General features: G+C 33.7%; 1 protein-coding gene across 1 annotated transcript; it reads left to right on the forward strand.

The window, feature by feature from the left end:
• Nucleotides 1–15,978: 15,978 nt before the first annotated feature.
• On the forward strand, nucleotides 15,979–23,042 carry LOC131162004 (monodehydroascorbate reductase-like). Its single transcript, XM_058118099.1, has 10 exons — nucleotides 15,979–16,246; nucleotides 16,757–16,828; nucleotides 19,146–19,197; nucleotides 20,170–20,250; nucleotides 20,453–20,571; nucleotides 20,665–20,884; nucleotides 21,026–21,144; nucleotides 21,228–21,353; nucleotides 22,029–22,169; nucleotides 22,477–23,042. The coding sequence occupies exons 1-10, from the start codon at nucleotides 16,196–16,198 to the stop codon at nucleotides 22,798–22,800; spliced, it is 1,305 nt and encodes a 434-aa protein (XP_057974082.1). The 5' UTR covers nucleotides 15,979–16,195; the 3' UTR covers nucleotides 22,801–23,042.
• The last annotated feature ends 1,646 nt before the right edge of the window (nucleotides 23,043–24,688 follow it).

A 24,688-nucleotide genomic window follows, 5' to 3' on the forward strand; every position in this document is an offset into this window, starting at 1 on the left:
CAACTATAATGACCCGGTCCTTTAGATAGACCTCGATTGCTACCATCCTTACTGAAAAACCTGTACCTGATAAAATAAATCAACCACCCGCCCTACACAGGGACATACGGGTGCATCATACACATAACTGTAATGTAAATGTTGCAGAAACAAACATCCATAGGAATTCTATTAAACATATACTAGAGTTTACTATTGTATCCTCAAATACATTTATCTAGACTTAGAACATAACTTGTTATTACAACCTCCAAAAAGGTACTCCAACTAAGTTTAACACACAAAAGAAACACTTACATAAGCCAAACCAAAAACAACCTCCCAAGTCCCTCTAGCAACTAGGACCGACGTCCTGATGGACCCGAAAACAAAGGTTGGATAATGGGGTGAGACACTTCTCAGTAAGGAAGAAGATATTACAACAGTGTGTGACCATGTATGTATATTTTAGTTAAAACTGATACATATAAAGCACTTTTACAATACTGTAACATATGAGATTTATTTGCACATTTCAGTATTTAAATCATGCATATGAATATTAGAACAATGACCAGCTTGGTATAACAAGTTTTTCCTATTTACCCCGTGGCTCGGGTTGTGCATTGATAACTCTGACATGCCCTGTTCGTGCAGACATTGTCAAGCATCTATTATATAGTCCGATTGCTCCACCTGGTCCATTATTTCACCAGTGTTCCCAATCCTCCTACAAGCCGACTATCTACATACACACACTGATTCATATGTATGATTGCACTGTACTTCACTAGCAATGGAACCGTGCCTTTAGTAATCGCAGTATCTTTCAACCCCTATAATCTGAAGTATATTTCAACTCTTTTAAACTGAAGTATCTTTCAACTCATTTAAACTGAAGTATCTTTCAACTCCTTTGGTAGCAAGTTGTGGTTCCATTTATCATACATACAATTTACAATAAAACATAGTAATCTGTGCATTTCCAGTATTTTCACAAACTCATACAATCGTACCATAGTATAAAACGACACATATCCTCTTGGTTAAACCCTTTTTTACATATATAGCTCGATATACAACTAGAACCTGTTTTTCACATTTTCCATGTAGCAAAGTAGAACTCCAATTTCCATAGTTCATATAGGTACTATAAAAGATTCTCACGTTCCATTTCAATGCAAATGTCACACTCGTTTAATCAAAAGTTCGTTGTATAGTGTATAATTCAATAAACATCATTTAAATGAGAAATAATGGATTCAAGCATCTCCTACAATAATATTAATGCAAATAAAGATATTTTATAAAGTTTGGAGATCATACGCCAAAACTTGTATTTTTACCAAAATTGTAAAAATCGCAAAACCGACATTTTTACCCGGTGGAATTTAGTAAATAAGTAGTCATATCATACATATCAATATAAACGAACTTTTTAGCGGTTTAGTTTTACAAAAAGAACTGTTGTAAACAAATTCCCCTTACCTTAAACCCGAAAATAGAAACACGTACGGAACGGTCCAAAACAACAACTCGGGATGCTCGAATCCTAAAAACCACAGAAATTACTTCTCTATAATCTCAACTACTATACAATTACCTAATCAAAATCGAAATCAGATCCTTACCTCGATTTTTGGGAAAACCCGAAAATCTTCAAAACAACAATTTGATTAGTTATATTTGTAGAGTTTCCTCTTTTGATCCCCGAGGAACCTTCGATTGTCGAAACAGTCGACGAACGGTGAAGAATCATAGAGAGAGAGAGAGAGGGAACTCGCTGGTTCTAGGGAGAGAGAGAGAGAGAGCTTTTGGGTTATCTTAGCCCTTAAGCAACTAAAAAGGATATTTATATGGCCTTTGACAAAGTCAAACTCATCGACGAGGTGGCACCTTCGTTGATGAGCCGGCCACTAGGTTCGCGGACGAAGCCATACCTTTGTCGACGAACCCCATTCGGACTTTTCTTTGGCTTGCTCGGTATTCCTTCATCGACAAAACTCTAAATTTCATCGAAGAAGCACTGAAGGGACCTCGACGACGAACACACTGCCTTCGTCGACGAACCCTACTAAAATACCCCTTGTTACCTTTTTTCTTTTTATTTTTCTTATTCACGGGTTCGGGTCTCTACATCTGGGATGAGTTTTGGGCTGAGTTGTAGATCCCTTGGCATTTTGGGATTTTTGGGAAAGGTGTACATATATGTATATAATGGATCTATAGTACTCTGGTATTGTGTATTTTGGGTTATGGTTTAGTATTTATGTTTTTCCGCTGTATAGGTATTATACATGGAATGCACAGTTTACCACAACACCCACTCTGGGCCGTGATGATGATATGTATATGTATATAGAGTATTAGAGTTAAGAAATATAGCTTGACAGTGTAAATATATATAATGGTATGAATTTTTGGGTCGTTACACATACAATATAGTTGACTTAGTTTGGTGGCAGGCCAGCCATGGCTAAGTCCCGCGTACAAGCCGCACAACCCATCATGGGAGGAAGCATGTCGTTTATCCATTCACGAATGAGTTCTTATATTCATTTTTGTAGATAAAACCAAAGTATAACAGAGTAGAGTAAATGAAAATAAAGCATATTTAACAGAGTATAACAGAGCAGAGTATTCTAAAGATTACAATTCATAGAGTATAGTTGCAAAATATTTACAGTATACAGCTTATAGTTGCAAAGTATTAACAGCTTATAGTTTATAATATTTATATAGGTGTGAGTTATAGTTTGCATGTGAAAGTTATTAATAATAAAGTATTAAACATAATTTATACTATGACATTACATGTGTTTGGGGTGAAGTAAACTCTTTACCCGAGGCTTGCTAAGTAAAGCGAGTGCCCTGATAGGTATCAATTGTAGTCACGTCTAAGATAAATGGGCAAGGTTATATAAGGTATCAAAGCAAAGGGACGTTGCATGTTGTGGGCTTGTAATCTCCCCAATTCTCGGGAACTCTCGCTTATAAATAATGATGTATGTGTGAGTACAGTCTATAAATGTATTAACAGTTGTTGTTGTTGATTAACAAATGTTTATATTTTGTATACACTAAACTCATGATAACCACACACTGATAATAATTTATTCCATCCTTACTGAGAAGTATCTCACCCCAATATACAACTCACGTCTTTTTTTCAAAACCTTATGGTGGTCGATCTTAGGAAGCTCTAGAGCAGGGTTGATAGTATAGCATAGCGTGAATTGCTGTAGAAACTCAGATGTATTTTGGTTATGTTTTATAGTTTTGAATATGTAATATGGTGGAATGGATGTGCCCTTTTTGGATGTACAATATAGTACTCTAGTATTTTAATTGAGGATGTATTATTAATTCTGCTATGTGGTTGATGATTGTGGTATCGGAGATGGGTAGAAGGAACACATAACACCCTAGGCCCCACTTGCGGGTTCGTGGCATCACAAATAGATTATGTCAGGTATTTTTTTAAATAGAAATCTCATCGATTAATTTGTAGTATATGATTATAGAAATGATATATATGATTTTTCAAAATAATCAGGCATATGAGAATTGTGATTATGAATTATTATGTGTATAATTTTGGGAAACTAGGTATTTTAAGTTGAGTAAACCCTAGAAGATGATTTAATGTTAATCCTCAGCAAAATATATTTTCCTGAGCCGTTGTTATATTATAGTTTATCACTTAAGCTATGTGGCATGAGTATGAATATTATTTTTATGGTATATATATGTCAGATTATTTTACGATTATCCAGAACAAGTACGGTTTGACAATGATTTTCAAAAAATGTTATAAATATTACAAAGATTATGATATGACAATTCAGTCGGCTATATGTCGTGATAGTTCAACCGACTTTATACCGCGACAATTTAGCTGGCTTAATGCCGTGACAATTTAGCCAGCTTAATGTCGTGATAGCCGGCTTTATGCCATAACAGTTCAGCCGGCTTTCTGCTGTGATTGTTTAGCCGACTTAATGTCGTGCAGTTCAGCCGACTTTATGCCATAACAGTTCAGCCAGCTTTATGCTGTGATTAGTTATGAAATGATAGTTTATACAGAAATTATGATATGACAGATTTTATGCAGAAGTATGAAAAATGAGATTATATTACAATTATATCATATGAAATGCATTATATGGTAGTGGAACTCTGATGAATTAGTTCAGTTTAGAACACAGTACCGTAGCTATTATGTTAGATCAGTGCCACCACATTTCTTAGATAGAGTGTTAGTGATTAAATAGTCGATTAAGCCCAGAGAAGAGTGTAGTACCCCCTTGGCAGTCCGGACCAAGTTGGGTAGGCCAATCGTATTTATAGATGAGTTATGTTTGACTTAGCGTGGTAGGTCAGACCATTGCTAAGTCTCGCCTATGGGCCGCACAACCCAATCGTGTGGGGATAATACATGATATTAGTTAACTATCCATCCAGGGGAATATTTTAGTATGATACAGATATATTAGATGATTTACATATACAGAGAAACTTATTATGATAAAGTATGCTTATGTTGGAAAGTATAAATTTACCAAACTTATATATGTATGAGTACAGATTTACATCATTTACCAGTTAAAGTTAATTGTTTACAGGATATGTTTATGATACCCTAGAACTCATATTGCTATCGACTGATAATAATCTATTTCTTCGTACTGAGAGGTGTCTCACCTCAAGAATTTTAACATTTTAAGAAATACGAGAAATCAAGTCTAGAGTGCTCCGAGACGAGATCTAGATAGTTATGTTAAAAGTAAGTGCTTGTGAGTACTGATATGTGTATAGTGATGTTTTGTACACCATGGGTTGTAATTTATGTTTATGGGAAGATACTTATGTGATGATTGATGGTTGTAAAACTTTGATATTGTATCTTGAATTTTATGTATATGTTTTCGTTGTTTGGATTAGATGAATTATGGACAAGTATACCCGTTATCCCACTTCGAGTTCGAGTCTGTATAGTTTTGGTATCAGAACATTTTTATATTATAGCAGTATAATTTATTAGTCGTTCGTCACATATAATGAGTTGTCAAATACTTTAGACCACCTTGAGAATGGAGTTGACTGCAACCAACAATGATATAGAGTACGAAACCTTGTTGATAGGTCTATGACTTTCGACATCCTTGGGGACAAAGAAATTATAAGTAATGAGTGACTCACAACTGGTACACTACAAAAAAAATAAAAAAAGGGTCTTTATAGCAGGCTAGCAGCATTGGTAAAAACCACTTGTCTATGGAGAGATATAGAGCAGCGGTTTTTAAAGCGCAGGTATCGGGCATTTTTTAGCAGCCATTTTAATATCTGCCAGTAATACCGCTCGTACCACGAAAATTAACCTAAAGACATCGACATTTTGAGCGTTTTGAGAACGTGAATATCACTCATTCTAAAAGCACTCCCCTCATTGAACAACAGTACTCTGGCCTGGGGCTGCCACTGCAATCTCCACTCATCTCCAGACATAGTCATCTCTCCTTGCCGGCTCTGCGCATCAACGTGTTAGAAATAGGAGGAGAAGAGAGTTTTTCTACTATCTTATTCAATTAACCAATAGCCCTTTAAATAGGCAATACACCAAGGAAAAAAAACTGAAAAATAGCAACTACTTTTAACCACTAACCCATGATTTGCAGCACTAAAAACAAATTAATAACATGCCTAAAGACTAGGTATGCTCATCCTACATCTAAGGATCCATCGTGAGAGACAAGTTTTACAAATTCAAAACAAAAAAAATTCATAACAAACCCTTCCTTAAACTGATGTCTTCAAACATTCAGTTAATACACAATTCAGAAAAAGAACAGCTTCGAAGTCCCTAAAAAATCCAGCATACAAACACCCAACAATTCTCTTAACTTCAGAAACAAAGGCAATTTGAGAGGCCTTGTGAATGTATCTGCAAGTTGATCTTCACTCTTACAGTAGATGAGCTCAATTATTCCAGTCTTCGTGAGATCTCTTAGGAAATGGAACTTCAAATCTATTTGCTTACTTCTCCCATGTAGAATAGGATTTCTGGAGAGTTTGATCGTTAAATTGTTGTCACAAAAAATTGCAATAGGCTCTTGTCTTTTGAAATGAAGTTCTTCAAGAATTCTCTTAAACCATATGACTTGACACGTACATGAAGTTGCAACAACAAACTCAGCTTCAGTGGTTGATAGAGTGATGATTGACTGTTTCATGAATGACCATGAAACCGCTCCTGAACCAAGGATAAAAACATAGCCTGAAGTACTTTTTTTATCATCTTGATCCCTTGCATAATCGTTGTCAGTAAAATCATTCACCAATCAAACTTTCCAAAAATCCTGCATAAATGTGAAGTTTCATTTCCTAAGAAATCTCAAGAGGCTGGAACAATTGACTTCATCTACTATAGGAGTGAAAATCAACTTGCGGATATATTCACAAAGCCACTCAAATTGTCTTCGTTTCTTAAGTTAAGAGAATTGTTGGGTGTTTGTATGCTGGATTTTTGAGGGACTTTGAAACTGTTGTTTTTTTGAATTGTGTATTAAACTAAATGCTTGAAGACATCAGTTTAAGGGAGGATTTGTTATGAATTTGTTTTGTTTTGAATTTGTCAAACTTGTCTTTCACATGAATATGTTATTAGTTTGTTTTTAGTGTTACGGATCATGGGTTAGTAGTCAAAAGTTTTGTTATTTATCAGTTTTTTTAAAAAAAAAAAAAAATAGTAGAAAAGCTTTCTCCTCCTCCTATTTCTAACAGAGTTCCGTCTACTCCTCAAATTTACTCTTACAAACCTGTGCTCTGGGGTGTGCCGTTGATTAAACCGGCCGGAAGCTTGGAGCAAGTATTATAACAATCTCCACAAAGGTCAAAATCTACTTTTTCCACACAATCTATGCATCTATATCTGTCACCAATTATGGGATACATCCCACAATAATCACAGCCAGCACCAATATGAGCATTCGGGCCATCTTCACTCCACCATGGGAAAAACTCTCCTGCTGGCAAAATGACGAGCAGATCCGTTGATTGCCAGCCTCTGTTGAACCAGTTGTTGGAAATCTGGGTCGAAGATGACCATGTTTGATCTGAACATCTTTTCTCAGGGCATATTCTTCAGGAAATTGTTCCTCCAAAAAATGATCCAGCTCCAAACAGACTTTTGGGAATCCCCTTGGACCCAGACTTTGACAAACTTGACACCTAAGCGTCTCATCCATTGGCGTAGAGACACAAGTTTCGCAATATACATGGCCACAATTAAGAACTATAGGCTGAAACAGGAGTTCTTTGCATGCAGCACACAATATATCAGCAGTAGAAATGCACTTGGCAGATTCACTGATACTACTCAGTTGAATTCTTATCCATAGAAATAGTTTCGGGCACTTCAAAATCTTCAGTTGAACTTGGCTTAGGAATAGTTGTGCTACTATCCTGAAACAATAGAATGGATTCTGATTGCTCCATATTCGTACTTGGTTCCTCTTTCCCTGTGAAACAGGGGTCTGAAAACAAGTTGGATGGAGAACTTGTCATGGAGGAATGCATTAGATTGCCCACAGGGTTCAGGCCTTCATTAGTGTGTGACCCAAATAGAAAAGCATCGAACTGTGGTGAAAAGGAGCCGATTTCCTTTTCTTTTTCCAAAATCTGATTTTTCCTCCTCTCATGTGCATCAACGAAAAACAACTTTTACTAACCCATGATCTGCAACACAAAAAACAAACTAATAACATGCCTAAAGACTAGGTTTACTCATCCTACATCTAAGGACCCATGTGAAAGACAAGTTTGAAATATTCATAACAAAACAAATTCATAACACAACATGTTGGAGTATTCCATCTTATATTGAGAACATGGAATTAAAAAGAAAAAAAGAAAGAATTAAAACAGAAAGAAAGAAAGAAGAAAAGAGTTAGTTAGTAGAGTCTTGATTAGTTAGTCATTAGTTTACTTTGTTTTGTTGTATTATAAATAGATATTAAGTCTGATGTAAATTATGATTATTCATTAATCACATTCAACATTCTTCCAATTTGCCATTTCCGTTTTCTTCATTGAACCCAGGTTCTTAACATGGTATCAGAGCTTACGCAATTACTCTGAATTACTTTGAATCTCGTTTGAGCAGCAGCAGCAGTAGAATAGAATATCAAAACAATTACGCAAGAAACAGCAGCAGCAGTAGCAGCATGTTCTTAAATTCTTGAAAAATGAGTTATGGAAATTCTCTTGTCAACCCTTCAGATGACTCATCAAGTCCATATTATTTGCATCCAACTGACAATCCTGGTGCTTTGCTAGTATCAAAAATCTTCAATGGAGAGAATTATGTTGCATGAAGTCGTTCGATAATCATTGCATTGACAGTCAAGAACAAGGTACAGTTCATAGATGGTTCGATTCCTTCTCCTCCTTCTGATCAATTTGTCAAACACACAGCATGGTTAAGGGCAAATAATATGGTTCTTTCTTGGTTAATGAATTCCGTTTCAAAAGAAATAAGAAATAGTTTGTTATTTGTGGTTTCTACTGTTGATCTTTGGAACGAACACAAAGCTAGATATCTCAGAAGTGATGGACCAAGAGTTTTCCATTTTGAAAAATCTTTGAGTTGTATAAGTCAGGGTACTCTCTTTGTTACTGAGTATTTCAGTACATTCAAGACTCTTTGGAACGAGTACATTAACTATAAACCATTTCCAACTTGCACATGTGGACAAATGGCAACATGTACCTGCGAACTTTTTTAATTTTCTGCAAATCAGGCAACAATCTGATTATGTACTTAAATTCTTGGTGGGGCTAAATGATTCTTTTGCCACTGTAAGAAGCCAATTGCTGCTCATGGTTCCTTGACCAAGCATGTCCAAAGTTTTTTCTCTACTGCTTCAAGAAGAGAGTCAGAGGTAGCTTACAAATTCTTCTACATATAATGAGACTCATGCTTTGATGGCAAAGTAATTTAATCAACAGAATTACCAGTCGAAGTCTTTCAAAGGCAAACCAAAGAATTCTACTCTACACTGTACTCATTGTGGTTATAATGGTCACACAGTGGATAAATGTTTTCAGCAAAAGGAAGAAGAAATGAGGTTTCTGCTCATGCTGCCATTACAACTTCAGAAGTTTACAATCAAAATAGTAGTGAGCAACACAAGTTTTGCTTCACTCCAGAGGAATTTAATAAACTAATGGCACTTGCCAATTCAGCACAGCCCAATTCAGAATAGCCCAATTCTTCCAATCAGATTACTGCCCAACCAACTGTTAATCTTGTCACCACTTCTCAATTTTATGGTAAAGTGTTTTCTTGTAATTATGTTACTTCTAATCCAAATTTTAGTCTATCTTGGATTCTTGACACAGGTGCAACAGATCATATGATCTGGTCACCACTTTTATATCATTCCATACCTAAACCAATTAATGCATCTATAAACCTTCCTAATGGTACTGCAGTCCCAATTACACATATTGGTTTGTATGTTTCTCAGATTCCTTATTTTTACATAATGTCTTATGTGTTCCTCATTTTTATTTCAATCTACTTTCTGTTTCTAATCTCACTAAATAATCCAATCTTTTTCTTACCTTTACTGCTTCTCATTGCCTTTTGCCTTTTGTAGGACCAGTCAATGAAGAAGATGATTGGGATTGCTCTTGAGAAAGAAGGACTTTTCCATCTCATTCAAGCTTCTTCAAAAGCTAAATCCTGCAATTCTTTTCAATTTAATTCTACACCTTTTGCTTTATCTTCTACTCACAAGCCATTAGATATGTGGCAATGTAGACCTGGACATGTATCTAGTTCAAGATTGCATTCTCTCAAACAAATTGATTCTTCTATCACTTTTAGTTTTACAAATGTTTGTGACATATGCCCTTTAGCAAAGCAAAGAAGGCTTTCTTTTCCTGTATCACAGAGTAATTCTAATAAATGTTTCGATTTGATTCATTGTGATATATGGGTTCCTTTTTGTGACGACCTGCTTCATTTTCCATATATATATATATATATATATATATATATTATTCAATAAAAATAAAATCGATATCACAAATCCCAACTCAGTAGATTATAATTCACCTGGACTCGTGGGTACTAGAGATAAATCAGAACACGACACGAAAGCCTAAGCAGTAGAAAACATATAATCACAATGTTGTAAATACAAAACATCCATCACATTACTACAAATACCAGAATCACTATACCATTGTATTTCAGTATATACACATCTCAAACAAAATCTAGGGACATTTCCCCCAAAAATCCAACTATCCTTACCAAAGCTTACCCTTGAAAAAGGGTAGACAATAGCTCTAATTCAGCAGGACTTTTCCTGCTCTCCTATCTAGGGCTCCTGAAAAGTTTATAAAATTTAAGAGTGAGACACTTCTCAGTAAGAGAAATAAACTAATACCAGTGTGTGGCAACATGAGTATTCTGTGTTTCACATATACTATACATAACATATGCTGTAACTGTTTGTCAAATCTGGGAAAACATATATATATATATATATATATATATATATATCAAATCATGGCAGAACATACTGCATTTTCATAAACATATCTCATTTCATATAATAAAAATAACATAAAAATATTCTCTGCTAGGTTAGCTGGTTGTTGTCATGTATTACTCCCACATGACTGGGTTGTGTGGCCCGAAGGCGGGACCTGACAATGGTTGGCCGACCACTGCCAAGTCAAAAGTACAGTCTGTAAGTCTGATGGGTCTGCTTGACCTGGTCCGTACACTAGGGGCGATCACACACTTCTTAAAAACCACATCGACCATCCAATCTCACACCACTCCGTACAGTAGCATTAACACAAATATCATGATCACGAAGACCATAGACACATAGCAACGGTACCGTGCAAGTGTTAGCCTAGACCAAGCCAACCAGGTTCTGATACCATATAACATATATTGAAACTGTGATACATGGATATTTCATATCATTAATTTTCACATCAATCATATCATTTTTCATATATACGTATATCATAAAAATCATCGGCCCGTACGTCGGTATTACACATTTTATCATAACTCGGCCCGTACGCTGGCAAATCATATCATAGCACATCCTGTACACCGGCAAACATATCATAGCACAGCTCGTACGTTAGCAATCACATCATAGCACAACCCGTACACTGGCAAATCACATCATAGTACAGCCCGTACGCTGGCAAATTACATCATAGCACGGCCCGTACGCTGGCAAACATATATAAAAATCTCGGCCCGTACGCCATTTTTCCCATTAGAAAAATCCGTATCATAATCTTATTCCAGAAAATAGTATTTCAAACATTTTATACTTATGCCACACTGAATAGATTTTTCACATATTTAACATACCAACATTTTAACCATATTTTCTCAAATATAAATCATATATAAATACAGTCATTTCCCTGAAATCAAATTCTATAATAATATACATACATTTTTCATAAAATACTAGTTTAGTTTATCCCCTTACTTGGCCACTGAGAAAGCCCCCAAAATATTCTAGTTTAACACCCGTAGGATTTCCTAACCAATACCCTGAAAATGAAAACTCTCAATATTAAACTTTAGTATTTTCATGCGTACATTATTTATGAGTTTTTCATGAGTTTTTCCTTAAATATAAGATATCTTAATTTATGAAAACACAATTGAAAGATCATTTGATATCTTATACACTTAAAATGTCCTTTTACAAAAATATACTTAACTTTCTTAAAGCTTTAGGATATTAACCATGCTTTGACAAAACCGAGACTAAGTATAAAAATGTTCTTAAAACTAGGTTGTTAAAAACTTGTCCTTTGAAAACATATTTTGAGTTTTGGATTGTTTTTGACAAACTCTTTGAATTTAACTTTGAAAACCATGAATGAGAGTTTGTGACTTTTAGTGCAATCCTATAAACTCAGGTGTTCTAGTGTGCATGCATTGGCTCAACTCTTGCTCAGAAATTATGTAGAAATAAAACACAAGAGTTACAATAAATTCCTACCACACACAACCCTTATTACAAATAAGTTAATAATGAAGATTCCATCGGTTGTGCTTGGGTACATCCGAGTACGTGACCTTTTGATCTTTCCTACTTCGATCGTCAACTCGGTTAAATCTTTACCTTTGATCCAGTACTTAGTGAAAGTGTCACTTGTACCTGTACTAAGCATAATCTGCAAAGATGGAAGACACTAGGAACAACAAGTAGGTTAATATCATCAAAATATAATAAGCCATGATAGTGTGGCTATCAAGGCTAACAAACCTAAATGCTTATAAAAAGTACCTCTAAGGAAGATAAGACATCTCATCTTATCTCATTTCCATCCATACTTTTACTATTGTAAACATACAATCCTTCTACGTTCCTTAACTTAAGCATCGAAGTGATTCCCCAAAATACAATCAGAGTCTTCCAAACTATTTTTTCTTTTATTCTCGACAGGTAATCAAAGTTGTGATTGATTCAAATTCTCTCGGACAAATTTTAGCAGCAACACTAACTTTTCTATACAAATTTTAAATTGAAAAATAAGGTGGCATTTTGAAATTATTGGAAAAATTAGAAATAAAAATTGAAACTGGTTAAACAATATTGTAGAGTCAAAACTTTTTATTATTTTTCATTCTGGCATATAATAAAATAGAAAATTAGTGCCCATTTAGTCATTGATAATGATTTTTACTTTCCTTTTTCATTTTTACATTATAAAGGTTTTCACTTTTTTTAAAAAATTTTTTTTTTAGTATTTGTATTAAAAGAGTACATAGAAAACAAAGAGTTTGCTTAGTTGTACAAAATAATGTTTTAAATAGATTTCAATATATTTATAACAAAAAATAATTTTTTTTTAATTTTTTTTTCAAAAATTATATAAGGTAATATTTGGAATTATGGATTTGGGGAGTTTGATTTGAATTTATGTGTATTTAGATGAAATTCAATACATAATCCACAAAAAATCAAAGTTTTATATCAATTCAATTCGTACTTCGAGTTTAAAGTAAGAATCTAGAAAAAAAAAAAAGTAGTTTTCAATTTTTCTACATAAATTTATAAGATTGGAAAACAATGTGACATTTTTACAATTATTTAAAAAATTAAAAATAAAAATTTAAACTATTTCCACACATAAATAGTGTCAAAATTTTTTATCGATATTAATTTATTTTATATAAATGTTGTAAAATCGAAAAATTAGCTGAGGGCCTATTTAATTGTGAAAAGTATTTTCTGTTTTTATTTTTTATTTTTTATTTAAAAAAATTATAACAGCTTTAACTTATTTTTTAGTTTTTAAGAACTGTATTAAAAAGGTAAAAAAAATTAAAAAAAAATTGTTTAATGTGGAAAACAATCTTTTAATTATTTTTTATTTGTAGATCTCAAAATAATTTCGAAAATGACAACCTGTTTTCTAACTTCCCAAAATATAAGATAATATTTTGGATCATGAATTTTGTTGTTCGAATTTGAATTTGTGTAGATTTAGAAGAAATTATACACATAATCAATACAAATTATAGTCCAAGATTTGGATTCTATACATCCACATGCAAATTAAGAGTTACAAATTTATAAAATTCTAAAAAGATATTTTATAAATTTTATATATAATTTTAGAAAATAAAAAAATAAAGTGGTATTTTTATCACTATTTTTTAAAAATTAAAAATAAAAAATAAAACTATTTTCACAAGCAAATAGCATCAAAACTATTTACTGTTATTCATTTGTTTCATTTAAGTATTGTAAAAAATAAAAATAAACTATTTTAAAAGTTTTTAAAAATTAAAATGGAAAATGAATATCAATTTCAACAACAATTAAATGGGTTCTAACTTTTTTTTAAATTTCTTTGAAAGACTAAAATAGAAAATAAAATTATTTTTCACCATTAAACGAGTCTTAATTAAAATTTACGAATTTTTTAAAAATTAAAATAAATAATAACAATGTTTCAAAAACTCAAGAGGCCCACTAGCCTTCCTAATGCATCACCAAAACGAGATAGTGCTTCGTTTGCGGGACTCAAAAAAAAGCGTAGGTAGGATTCCAAATGCAAAATTTGTCAAGTTGTCCCAATTTAAAAACAAAAAAACAAAAGAAGTGGCAATTTTTTCCTAAAATAAAAATGGTTTAAACCTAAAATTACAAATGAATTAAACCACCCATTAATGGCTTGGTAAGAATTCGCTCAGGCTCGTTCATAGTATAAACAAATATTTTCTCAACTTAATTTTGAGGCTCTTTTAATAAAGAAGTCAAATTTAAACAAAAATAGACTCCGCTCAAATTGACTTATCAACAACTTGATTATATGATTGATTTGTACTTATATTAAGCTCATTCATAGATTTATTTAATAAAGTCGAATTATGTTTGGTAAACATCAGTATGCTTAAAAGTAGGGATAACTTGAGTATGAAAATGTTTAGCTCAAACTTTATAATTTAAATTTAGTGATAATGACCATTAAAAAGGTCATAAAATTGATTTGGAAAGAACAAAAAACTCTGAGCCGGTATCAATACGAACTTTTTTTTTAAAAGAAATTTTCCTTTTTGCCAAATAAAAAATTCTAAGAACCTCTCATTCCGAAAAAACAAACCGTGGTAGATATTTCAATAAGTTATTTATTTGTACAATGAACAAGTATAAACAAATATGTTTACCATATAAAGTTGGATTTGGCGAGGGCAACACTACAAAACTCAATTTGTCTTGTTTACTGCCCCCTACTATGAATTGTAATGTCAACGCGTGAACTTCACATTTTAGGCTGAAACAAGGGGGGCGCCATGTCTAATGAGATGTTGCCAAAAAATTTATATTCTGAGTACTTTAAGATCAAATCAATCCACCGAACTCATCACATGGGCCTCACCCACCGGCCCAAAATATATACAACTTAGATAGGCCTAACTCCGGTGGAGCCCACTCAGGGTCGGAGCCCAATTTGTGTTTTGCAACTTAAAGCTACTTCATCACCAGCTGTCACCTCTCCTTCCTCAGTGTGAACGCCATTAGATGCGAGTCAACAGTCAACTCGTTGACCCATTCTAGTCAGACTTATTTAAATAGTCAATTCATTTTAGACATAATAATAATAATAATAATAATAATAAGAGTTATTTTGATAATGTCTTACGCGTCTCAGAAATTTTAAAATATTTTTAAAGAAATTTCGTAAAACTTTTTAATCTGTGTCTCTAGCCCGAGGAGAGAGAGGGCGTCTTTGGACCCCAAGAAGAAGGGTGATTTTGTAATTTTGGTGCTATTAGATATCTAAAAAATTTATAGTTGCCAATTTGAATTTTGGAATGACGTCCTCCCTTGACCCCCCCCCCCCTTGCCCGGACGTCATGTCCCCGTTCAAGCGGTCACTGTGCTAGCGAGTAGCAAGCAGCAACTTTCTTGCCTTTTCCTCCCTAACAAACAGAAAAAGTTAAAAAAAAAAAAACCCCCACATTGAAAATACCCCGTATTCCAAAATAATTTAAATTAAAAATTATACCTCGCGATCTCTCTAGAATTTTTTATATAATTGAGAAGCATTGACGGTGTAAAAATATATTATTGTTAATATTTTAAATTTTTTAAAAAAATATTAAAAAATATTTTTTTATAATTTTTTTTTATTTTCTTTCCTCTTGATTTTTACCATACAAATGAAAAAGCAAAAAAAGAAAAAGAAATAAATTCATAAAAAAAAAAGGTGATAAAATGCCATGAATAATTTTGTAAGTATCACAACTATCTCCACAGCAGCTTTATCCTTTAATCATTGTTATAAAAAACCATTTTTTTTTCTTACTTACAAAATAAAAATTGTCATATTTAAAATAAATGCATATAGTGTCACCCTTTTTGTATAATATTTATTATTTATTAATAATAATAAAAATTTAGGGCGACATCAGACGTATTAGGCCATGTTTCGATTGGGCGTCGTGGCGAACGGCAGAAGTTGGGCCACGTGTACGGTCAACCTCGACTTCTAACATCTCCCAGAAAATCGACGGTCAGCCAATGGCAAGCACCACGGCTACATAATAGGCTCACAGTCGGCCAAAGACGCACCTCGATTTAGCTCTGCCCGTGAAGCAAAAGCTCATCGTCTCTTCAACTGCAAGGTGTCTTCCATAGATATGGCTGGAAAATCTTTCAAATACGTGATCCTCGGTGGTGGTGTTTCTGCCGTAAGCGTCGATCCAGTCCAATTAATTTGTGTTGATTGCTTTTTTTTCTTTTATTGTAATTTTTGAGCAATTGTTGATCTGTTCTCCGTATTTGATGTTCACGGACCTGATTTTTAAACATAAAAAACGGAGATATCTGGATTTCTTGAAGTGCGATTGATTTAGAGAGCAATTGCCTTGTCTTGGTTTGGTGAAGTGAGTTATAGTTGTTACTTGTTGCTTTTTAGATTTCGAGTCTGGCTGATCAAGGCATTATCGAATCCTGCAAGATTTTATGTGTTTGATTGTGATATTTACTTAGGATTCAACGAACTGTTTCCGATTAATTAATTAATTTCAGCTTAAACGAGTGGTTCTTCGTTTTATTTTGTGTTCTTTTTTGAGTTAATTGCAAAGAAAGAATAATCTCGTCAGTTCGTACCGTCGTAAGGAGGTTTCTGCTATAATACGTACTGTAGATATTTATTTATTTATTTATTTTTTCTGAAATGAAACCTCTTACATTTTCAGGGATATGCAGCTAGGGAGTTTGCCAAACAAGGAGTTCAGCCAGGCGAGCTGGCAATTATATCCAAAGAGGCGGTATGTTTTCCCGAATTTTGTTTTTAGATATTTGAACTGCCTGTGTTTGTTGCTTGTATGGAGGTTAATTCTCTTTGGGTCATGGCATATGTAGGGGGATGTAGTAAATCTAGAGTTTGTAATTAGCTCGGACTTATTGTGTGACATTTTTGCTGCTTTATATTTTTTGCGCTGCTAGTAAGTATGTAGGATGGAACATTTCATGCAAAGTGCTTCACTTAGGGTAGTTGCTAGATGTTGCAGCTGAGCTGCCAAAGTTTAGGCTTTCTTAACCTGCAGAGTGTTGATAAAAGTTCAGTTATGTTCTTACTAACAGAAAAAAGTTTTCAATTCACTTAGAAATTATTTACGATAAAATATTGTATAATTATTAAAATTAGAGCCTTAGACATACTATTCTATGATGAAGCATTTTATTTTTCTCTAGAATCATACCTTTTGTTCGCAGATGATAGTCTTGATAGATGAAACTAGACACGTAGTAGAATTTAACCTAGAGTCATGGAAAGATAGTTGAAAATCTAGAATTTTGAGATAGTATAGAAAAAGGATTGCATGCGAACTCCATTCTTGGCATGCAAATATGTTAATAATATGGCAATTGATATTTTTTTAGAATTCCTTATAAATGCATATGATCAGCAAAGGGGCAACTTATTAATAAGGGGAAAAGGCATCAAGAGGATGCCACCCAAGCACAATGGAGAAAATGAAAACAATGTAACCGTCACTCTTAAGGTGTCAATAAAATCAAGAGATACATATATGTCCCTCCCAATCATCTTACTGTGCCAATTAGAAGTCATAGCTAACCAACGATCTTTGACAACATGCAGAGGGGAAGCTGATCCCTCGAAAGTTCTTCTGTTCCTTTCCCTCCAGTCAGTCCAAGAAACAACAAAGGGAATGAGGGAAAGGGATTTCCTAACCTTTTTTCCTCAGATCCCAGCCCAAGCCCTTAACTCGCCCTCCACTGAAGCTGCAGTGATTCACCTCTACCCTGACCATGGAAATGACCAAGCTGGAATAGTTTTGTTACATTTGATATGTTATATAAATATAACCAAGAGAAATTAAAGAAGATGTTGTACACATAATTAAAGTAGGTTGGGTAAAATGAAGGAGTGCACTTGGTGTGATACATTACAAACAACAAACCAAGCCTTAAGTTCCACTAGGTAGGGTCAGCTACATGAATCATTTTCCATCAATTTTTGTGATTATGGACAATTTCCTTGGACAAATTCAGGCTATTAAATCCTTACTCAAATTTGGTGTGATACATGACTGGAAAATTTTATGATATGAAACAAGATGTCCAAAAAGTAATTGCATTTCAACAAATCCACAGTAGAATATTGTAGCAGTTATAGAGGATAAGGGAAGGGCAATTGAGATGGTTTGGTAACTTGCAAGAAAAAGTCGATTCAGTTGATGTTAGGGGTTGATGAGGGTCAAGGGTAGACCTAAATTACCTTGAGCCAAGGTAAAAATAAAAAATTTGACAACTCCAACTTTTCAAAAATATTGCCCTGAATTGTGCACAAGGGTGAAAAGTATCCATACAATGGGGCCGAGTAATTGGTTGGTTGGTTATTGTTGCTGTGCATCCAAACAGTAAATGCAGCTGGACTGATAATTTTAATGTATTGCGACCCAATTGCAGCTTAGATGGTTTAGCTGCATACATTATAGGCCAAATAATGCTTCGGTGAGAGTGTCATTTAGTTGGCATTAGAGGTTGGGAGGGGGAGGGGGTTGCATTGGACCTAGAACAACTTGGACAGAGAGAGAATATTCGATAGCACCTTAACATTCTGAGGATATTGACAAAATGTTTCATATGGCTACTTGGGACCTATGTCTTGATTGTTATTGTGGTTGTTCTTGTTGTAGCTGTTGCCACTGCTGTTGGTGTTTGTGTCAATGTATGCTAACTTATCATTGAAATAAACTAATGGATTAGCCTGGGGAATTCTCTGGATGTAATTCTTTTAAAATGAATATGTTGATGTTGTTAGGTTAATAAAAACATGTGGTAAACTTGCTTAGAGTTTTTACTTTTTGTTGGTTGTATTTCAAATGGAGGAATATTATGTGTCATGGAAACTATAAAAATGTGAGTTTGCCAGCTTCCTGAGATAAAGAGAGTACTTACTGTTGCACACTTATACCTCTTTTATTAAACTGCTTCTCCTGTCATTTTCCCATGGTGTTAATTTTTCCCCTCTGAAATACATTAGCAGTAGCTACAGTTTACTTTCTATACATGATGCAACGAATATCAACTCTAACCATCCTGACTTATTCCTTTCAGGTGGCTCCTTATGAACGTCCGGCACTTAGCAAGGCATACTTATTTCCTGAGGGTAAGTAATGTGGTTCTTATCAGAAAATGCTACAGTTATCGCTGCACCCTAGCACCCAATGTTTTAGAAGGCAAAGGCATAAGTTGAGGCTTGAGCCTTTTGAGAACTTTATTTTTAGATAAAATATGTAAATAAATTACATATATTTTAAAAATAAAGATAAAATTAAGAAAATCACAAATATAAAGTAAAAAAAAAAAAATCAGATATAATTTGCAAACTAAGCCATTCAAAGATTGCTAACTTGAATTCATTACATAAATCACGACAAGAGATAGCTATAACATTACAAATTTCAAATTATTTTCAAGATCTAAGACCTAACTCCCTATTATTTTGGAAAGGTTGAAGTTCAAGAATTTCAAAAATCAACTCATGTTATGACATTCCTTTTAGATAAACATGGGGTAAAAATATTTAGCCAAATGTAACTTGAGAATCAGACACCCAAAAATGCGCAAGTCTCAACTAAAAAGATGTGAAAGGCATGTCTTTTGTACAAATGTGCAAGCCTTAATGTGTAATGCATTGGTCTTCTTGGGATTTGTTATTTTAGATTAAACCTCAAGGAGTTAGGCATACCTTGCGTAAGCCTTGAGGTGGGGCTTGGTTGAGCCTTTTAAAACACTGCTAGCACCTGAGGCTTTGATTGGCTGTTGATACTTCATTTTCTCACCGGTAATCAATATTTGTAGGTTGTCGTCATTGTGTTCTGAATCTTTTTACAGGGTACTAGATACAGTGGTTCTATTTTTACGTGAACATTATTTAGTTGACATTGTCATAGATTCAATGTGATATCTTAATGTACCATATGCCAATGTTTCTCTGTTACATCTTTCATTTTTAATAGACACATCTAATTAGTTTAAACATTATTTTGTAACTGCATTCTGCTATTTTCTTTTCCCACTTTCTTTGTTTTGTAATTACTCTTTTACAGTAACTTCATAGTGCAATCTACATTTACAGGGGCTGCAAGACTTCCAGGATTTCATGTTTGTGTTGGGAGTGGAGGCGAGAGGCTGCTTCCTGAATGGTATAAAGAGAAAGGTAATGGGGGTTTCTCACCTATGTTAGTGAAATCCCTTTTGATGATAGGATGAAAAATAATCTCAAACAATGTAATATGCTTATGTTGACATTGAATTCTAACATGCAATTGACTGCTTCCTGTTATTGTGAATTATTTTTCACATAGATATTTATTTTCTGGTGTAAAAATTTCTTGTGTACCCTCAACCAATGGATGCAGGCATAGAATTGATCCTTAGCACGGAAATAGTGAAAGTGGATCTTGCATCCAAGACTTTGAAAAGTGCAGCTGGAGAATCCTTTGAGTATCATGTTTTGGTCATTGCAACTGGTTCCACGGTATGCATGCTATCTCCAAGATTATGCATAGTATATATTCATGTTTTTTGCCTGTCTTCTATGTAAATGATATTATCTTCTACTAATTTGCAGGTTATAAGGTTGACAGATTTTGGTGTAAAAGGGGCTGATGCTAAAAACATCTTCTACTTGAGAGAAATTGATGATGCTGATAAACTTGTAGAAGCAATTAAACAAAAGAAGAATGGGACGGCTGTGATTGTTGGAGGAGGATACATTGGTCTTGAACTTGGTGCAGTGATGAAGCTCAACAATTTTGATGTTAGCATGGTTTACCCAGAACCCTGGTGCAGTAAGTGGAATTTACATTGCCTCCTGGATTCAATATTAATTCCTTATGTTTCGCATCAAAATTATGGAAGATGAGATGGAGTGCACTTCTGATTTATTTTAGTAGGTCTGAGGTTTCCTAATATGGACAGTTATTTTGCAGTGCCTCGGCTTTTCACTTCTGGTATAGCTGCCTTTTATGAGGGCTATTACGCTAATAAAGGAATCAAAATTATTAAGGGAACAGTTGCAGTTGGGTTCGACTCTGATACGGCTGGAGAGGTAAGCTCTCAAGCATCATTGTATCAACAATCTTCGTATATTATCCACTTCACAGAATGGAATTCTCTGTGTTTTATATTCAGGTAAAGGCAGTAAATCTTAAGGATGGTAGGGTGCTGGATGCTGACATTGTTGTTGTTGGAGTTGGGGCAAAGCCACTTACAACATTATTCAAGGGGCAGGTTGAGGAGGAAAAAGGGGGCCTCAAGGTTAGTGTCATATTTTAAGTCTATCTGTAATTCTCTTTCTTAAAATTTTTATGATTGGTTTTATTGGTTTATATATTCATCTCAATATAATAGATGAATATATATTCATATTTTTTTTCTTTAGTAAGCTTTCCAGAATTTTAAATGTGTTTTGTGCTGCATTAACACCTAGCATGGAAATTGAGTTTATGCAATGCACAAGTATTGTAAGATCATGGAAGGCAAAAATACTCATTATTAATAATTTAATAAAGTAGGGTGATTCTTCAATATTTTTATAAGCTGCTTGTTACTTATATAAGATCAAGGAAAAACTAAAACATCTCAGTACTCCAATTTGTAGGCTGATTCTTCAATTATTTATATACGGTGCTTATGAAAAATTCCATGCATCTTCAAATATCTCATTTCTGATTAGATCATCAACCAAGAAGTGGATGAAAAATGATATTGGTATATGCTTCTTTCTAAAGCAAAACTTACTCTCATAAACAACAATATGTGACATTCTTCTTTGTTCCATCACTTCCACTGTAGACATGTGGATTTCAGGGCACAGGATTCAGTCACTAGAAAATTCTTGCACTGATCGTAAAATCCTATTCCTGATTCTGAACATGTTTTGGATAGTGTTTCAAAAAAATTATAGCTTATGGAACAGTTGTTTCATTGCAGACTGATGCGTTCTTCAAAACTAGCGTTTCTGATGTATATGCCGTGGGTGACGTTGCTACTTTCCCAATGAAACTATATAATGAGATCAGAAGAGTTGAGCATGTTGACCATGCTCGTAAATCAGCAGAACATGCAGTGAAGGTATTTATAAATTTAATGGTTAATCATCTGATTGCTCTCATCTGGCTTCGGCTGTGCTGCCTTGACATTTGTCAATGACTTGGGGTTAAAGTTTTTGCATTTTTCTGTTCATTCTGTGATGAATTTTTAAAAACTTTACATGTTGGAAAGTTTGGTAACCAAGGATTGCTTACAACACTCTATGAAAATGGCTGAAATGTTTGCTGAGCCTTCTCCATTTTGCATACTTTTTGCATGGTTGTTTTTCTTGATTTCCACCTAATCTTTGCTGTTTGATGTACTTGTTCTTATTCCAACTTTTGCACAGGCCATCAAAGCGAGTGAGGAGAAAAAGTCAGTTGACGAGTATGACTACCTTCCATACTTCTATTCCCGTTCCTTTGATCTGTCATGGCAGTTCTATGGCGACAACGTGGGTGACACTGTGATGTTTGGAGACAGCAACCCAGCATCGCCAAAGCCCAAGTTCGGTTCTTACTGGATTAAAGATGGGAAGATTGTTGGAGCTTTTCTGGAGGGTGGGACTCCAGAAGAGAACAAGGCCATTGCCAAAGTTGCGAGGCTCCAACCTCCAGTTGGGAATTTGGAGCAACTGTCGAGTGAAGGCCTCAACTTTGCATGTAAGATTTGAAAATCTTATCCAAATTTGGGGAGGAAAAGTACGTGGACAGACACAGACCAACATTGACTACACTCTTAATTTTTCATATTTTCTGATTATAGGATAATGGATAGATTACATAAAAGAGTGGGCTTTGTTCTTAAATGGACTATTGCTTTTAAACTGCTTTGGATTGATCACAGTTCTGTAATTTGGGTTGTGGATTACTCTGCTTTTATTACAATTGGAAAGATGGCTTCAGTTTTTATTAAGGTCACTGCCTGATTTGGTTTACATTGATATTAGTCTTCATATGAAATGGTTGTCATTTCCTTCCTTTTTTTTTTAGCATGTGTCTAGCAATTGTCTGGTTGTCTTGTATTTCTTTGAAGGATTGACAAGGAAAATCTATCAGATGGATAACCTCATAATAGCCCAAACATCTTTGTCTTGACAAACTGGAGAATTAAATCCTAATTTAATATTAATTGTGATTCCTATTTCTCCCTAATTGTCATTAATTGGGACTCCCATTTATCTCAATTGAGATTTGGGTCACATAGAATAGTTGCAAATTGAAGCCTCTGGCTAACATTTCCTTGCCAATCCCTTATTCCACATTTGACCTCTCTGTAGTAGTAAGTTATTCCTTCTCAAACCATAATTAGATTTTCCGCACAACTTGACATCATATTCAGTTAGTATGATAATATTATTATAATTATGTGTTTGCTTGGGACTTCATTGTACACACTAAATAACATAATTTATACTTAATTTACTAATATAAATTGTGACCTAGTTTCATTTCAAGATACAAATTTTTTCTTCGACATAACTCTTATCTTCTACTCTTTTTTGAAATTTATATTTTGTTGGATAACTAAATGAAACTACATCTCCTATAACTCTAGTATTTGTTAGTATACACAAAATCGAACCAATTGAGTAATTCTACAGGTCATGCGCGCAGTGACTATAGGCATCAAAAAATCAACTTTAACGACAATGGTCCTTCCATACCTTAGCTTCTGATAAGTATTTATATTTTTATTCAATATCAATTTTATTAATAAACATTTTTCCTTCTATTATATTTCCAACAATCTTAAAGCTGAGTTCTATTATTTATTTTTAGAAGGAGAAAAAAAATTGCATACATTGAAAATTTTCAAATTTTTTGTGTATTTTCTAAGTTTTTTGGGCTACAAAAGATTTTATTGTTGTTACTTTCTTGCATTGAGTATTTTATATTAAATTATTTTTTTCTCAAATTTCTTATCTATGTTATAGTCGTGCTAGAGATATGTTAATTGAGTAGCACTATTTTTTTTTTAACTTATTTAAATATTATCAAATTTGGAAATATATTGACGTGTGGAGGTTACAATGCTATAATAACTATAATATCATTTGAGATTTATTATATTTGAGTCAAAAGTAAAAATTGTGGTTTGAACAATTGAATTAGAAGGGTTTTTTCGCTTCCATTTGAGGGCTTAATTTGTTTATATAAATAGGAGATGTGTATGTGCATTAATGAGGCGACGCTATTATTTTTTATTATTTTCTGTACATAAAAATTAAATATTTTATTTTATTTAATTACATATATGGGAAAAAAATAATTACCCATTTTTTCCTAATTATACGATTGCTTGTAAGGCATATAAATTTATTATCCTTAGTTGTGGGTGTTAAAAATGTTTTGATATTTTATTATGTGAAATAGATTGTAGTGCATAAATATGCAATTAAATTCATATGCTGAATCATTATTGTTGATGATTTTGTAAAGCAATATAGGTGCAAACGAAGTACAATATTTGCATAAGAACAATTAGGAGTGAGCAAAATTTAGTCAAAACTGAGTAACCTGAATTAACCGACCCAATTCGATTGGTTTGATTCGATTAAA

This window comes from Malania oleifera, chromosome 1 (assembly GCF_029873635.1).
Source record: "Malania oleifera isolate guangnan ecotype guangnan chromosome 1, ASM2987363v1, whole genome shotgun sequence".
NCBI lineage: Eukaryota > Viridiplantae > Streptophyta > Magnoliopsida > Santalales > Ximeniaceae > Malania > Malania oleifera.

What these genes read in the sequence shown, in the direction of transcription:
- LOC131162004 (XM_058118099.1), top strand. Translation starts at nt 16,196, where the DNA reads ATGGCTGGAAAATCTTTCAAATACGTGATCCTCGGTGGTGGTGTTTCT. An exon ending in CAATTATATCCAAAGAGGCG is followed by an intron (nt 16,829 to 19,145) that starts GTATGTTTTCCC and finishes TATTCCTTTCAG; the next exon opens with GTGGCTCCTTATGAACGTCC. An exon ending in CAGCAGAACATGCAGTGAAG is followed by an intron (nt 22,170 to 22,476) that starts GTATTTATAAAT and finishes ACTTTTGCACAG; the next exon opens with GCCATCAAAGCGAGTGAGGA.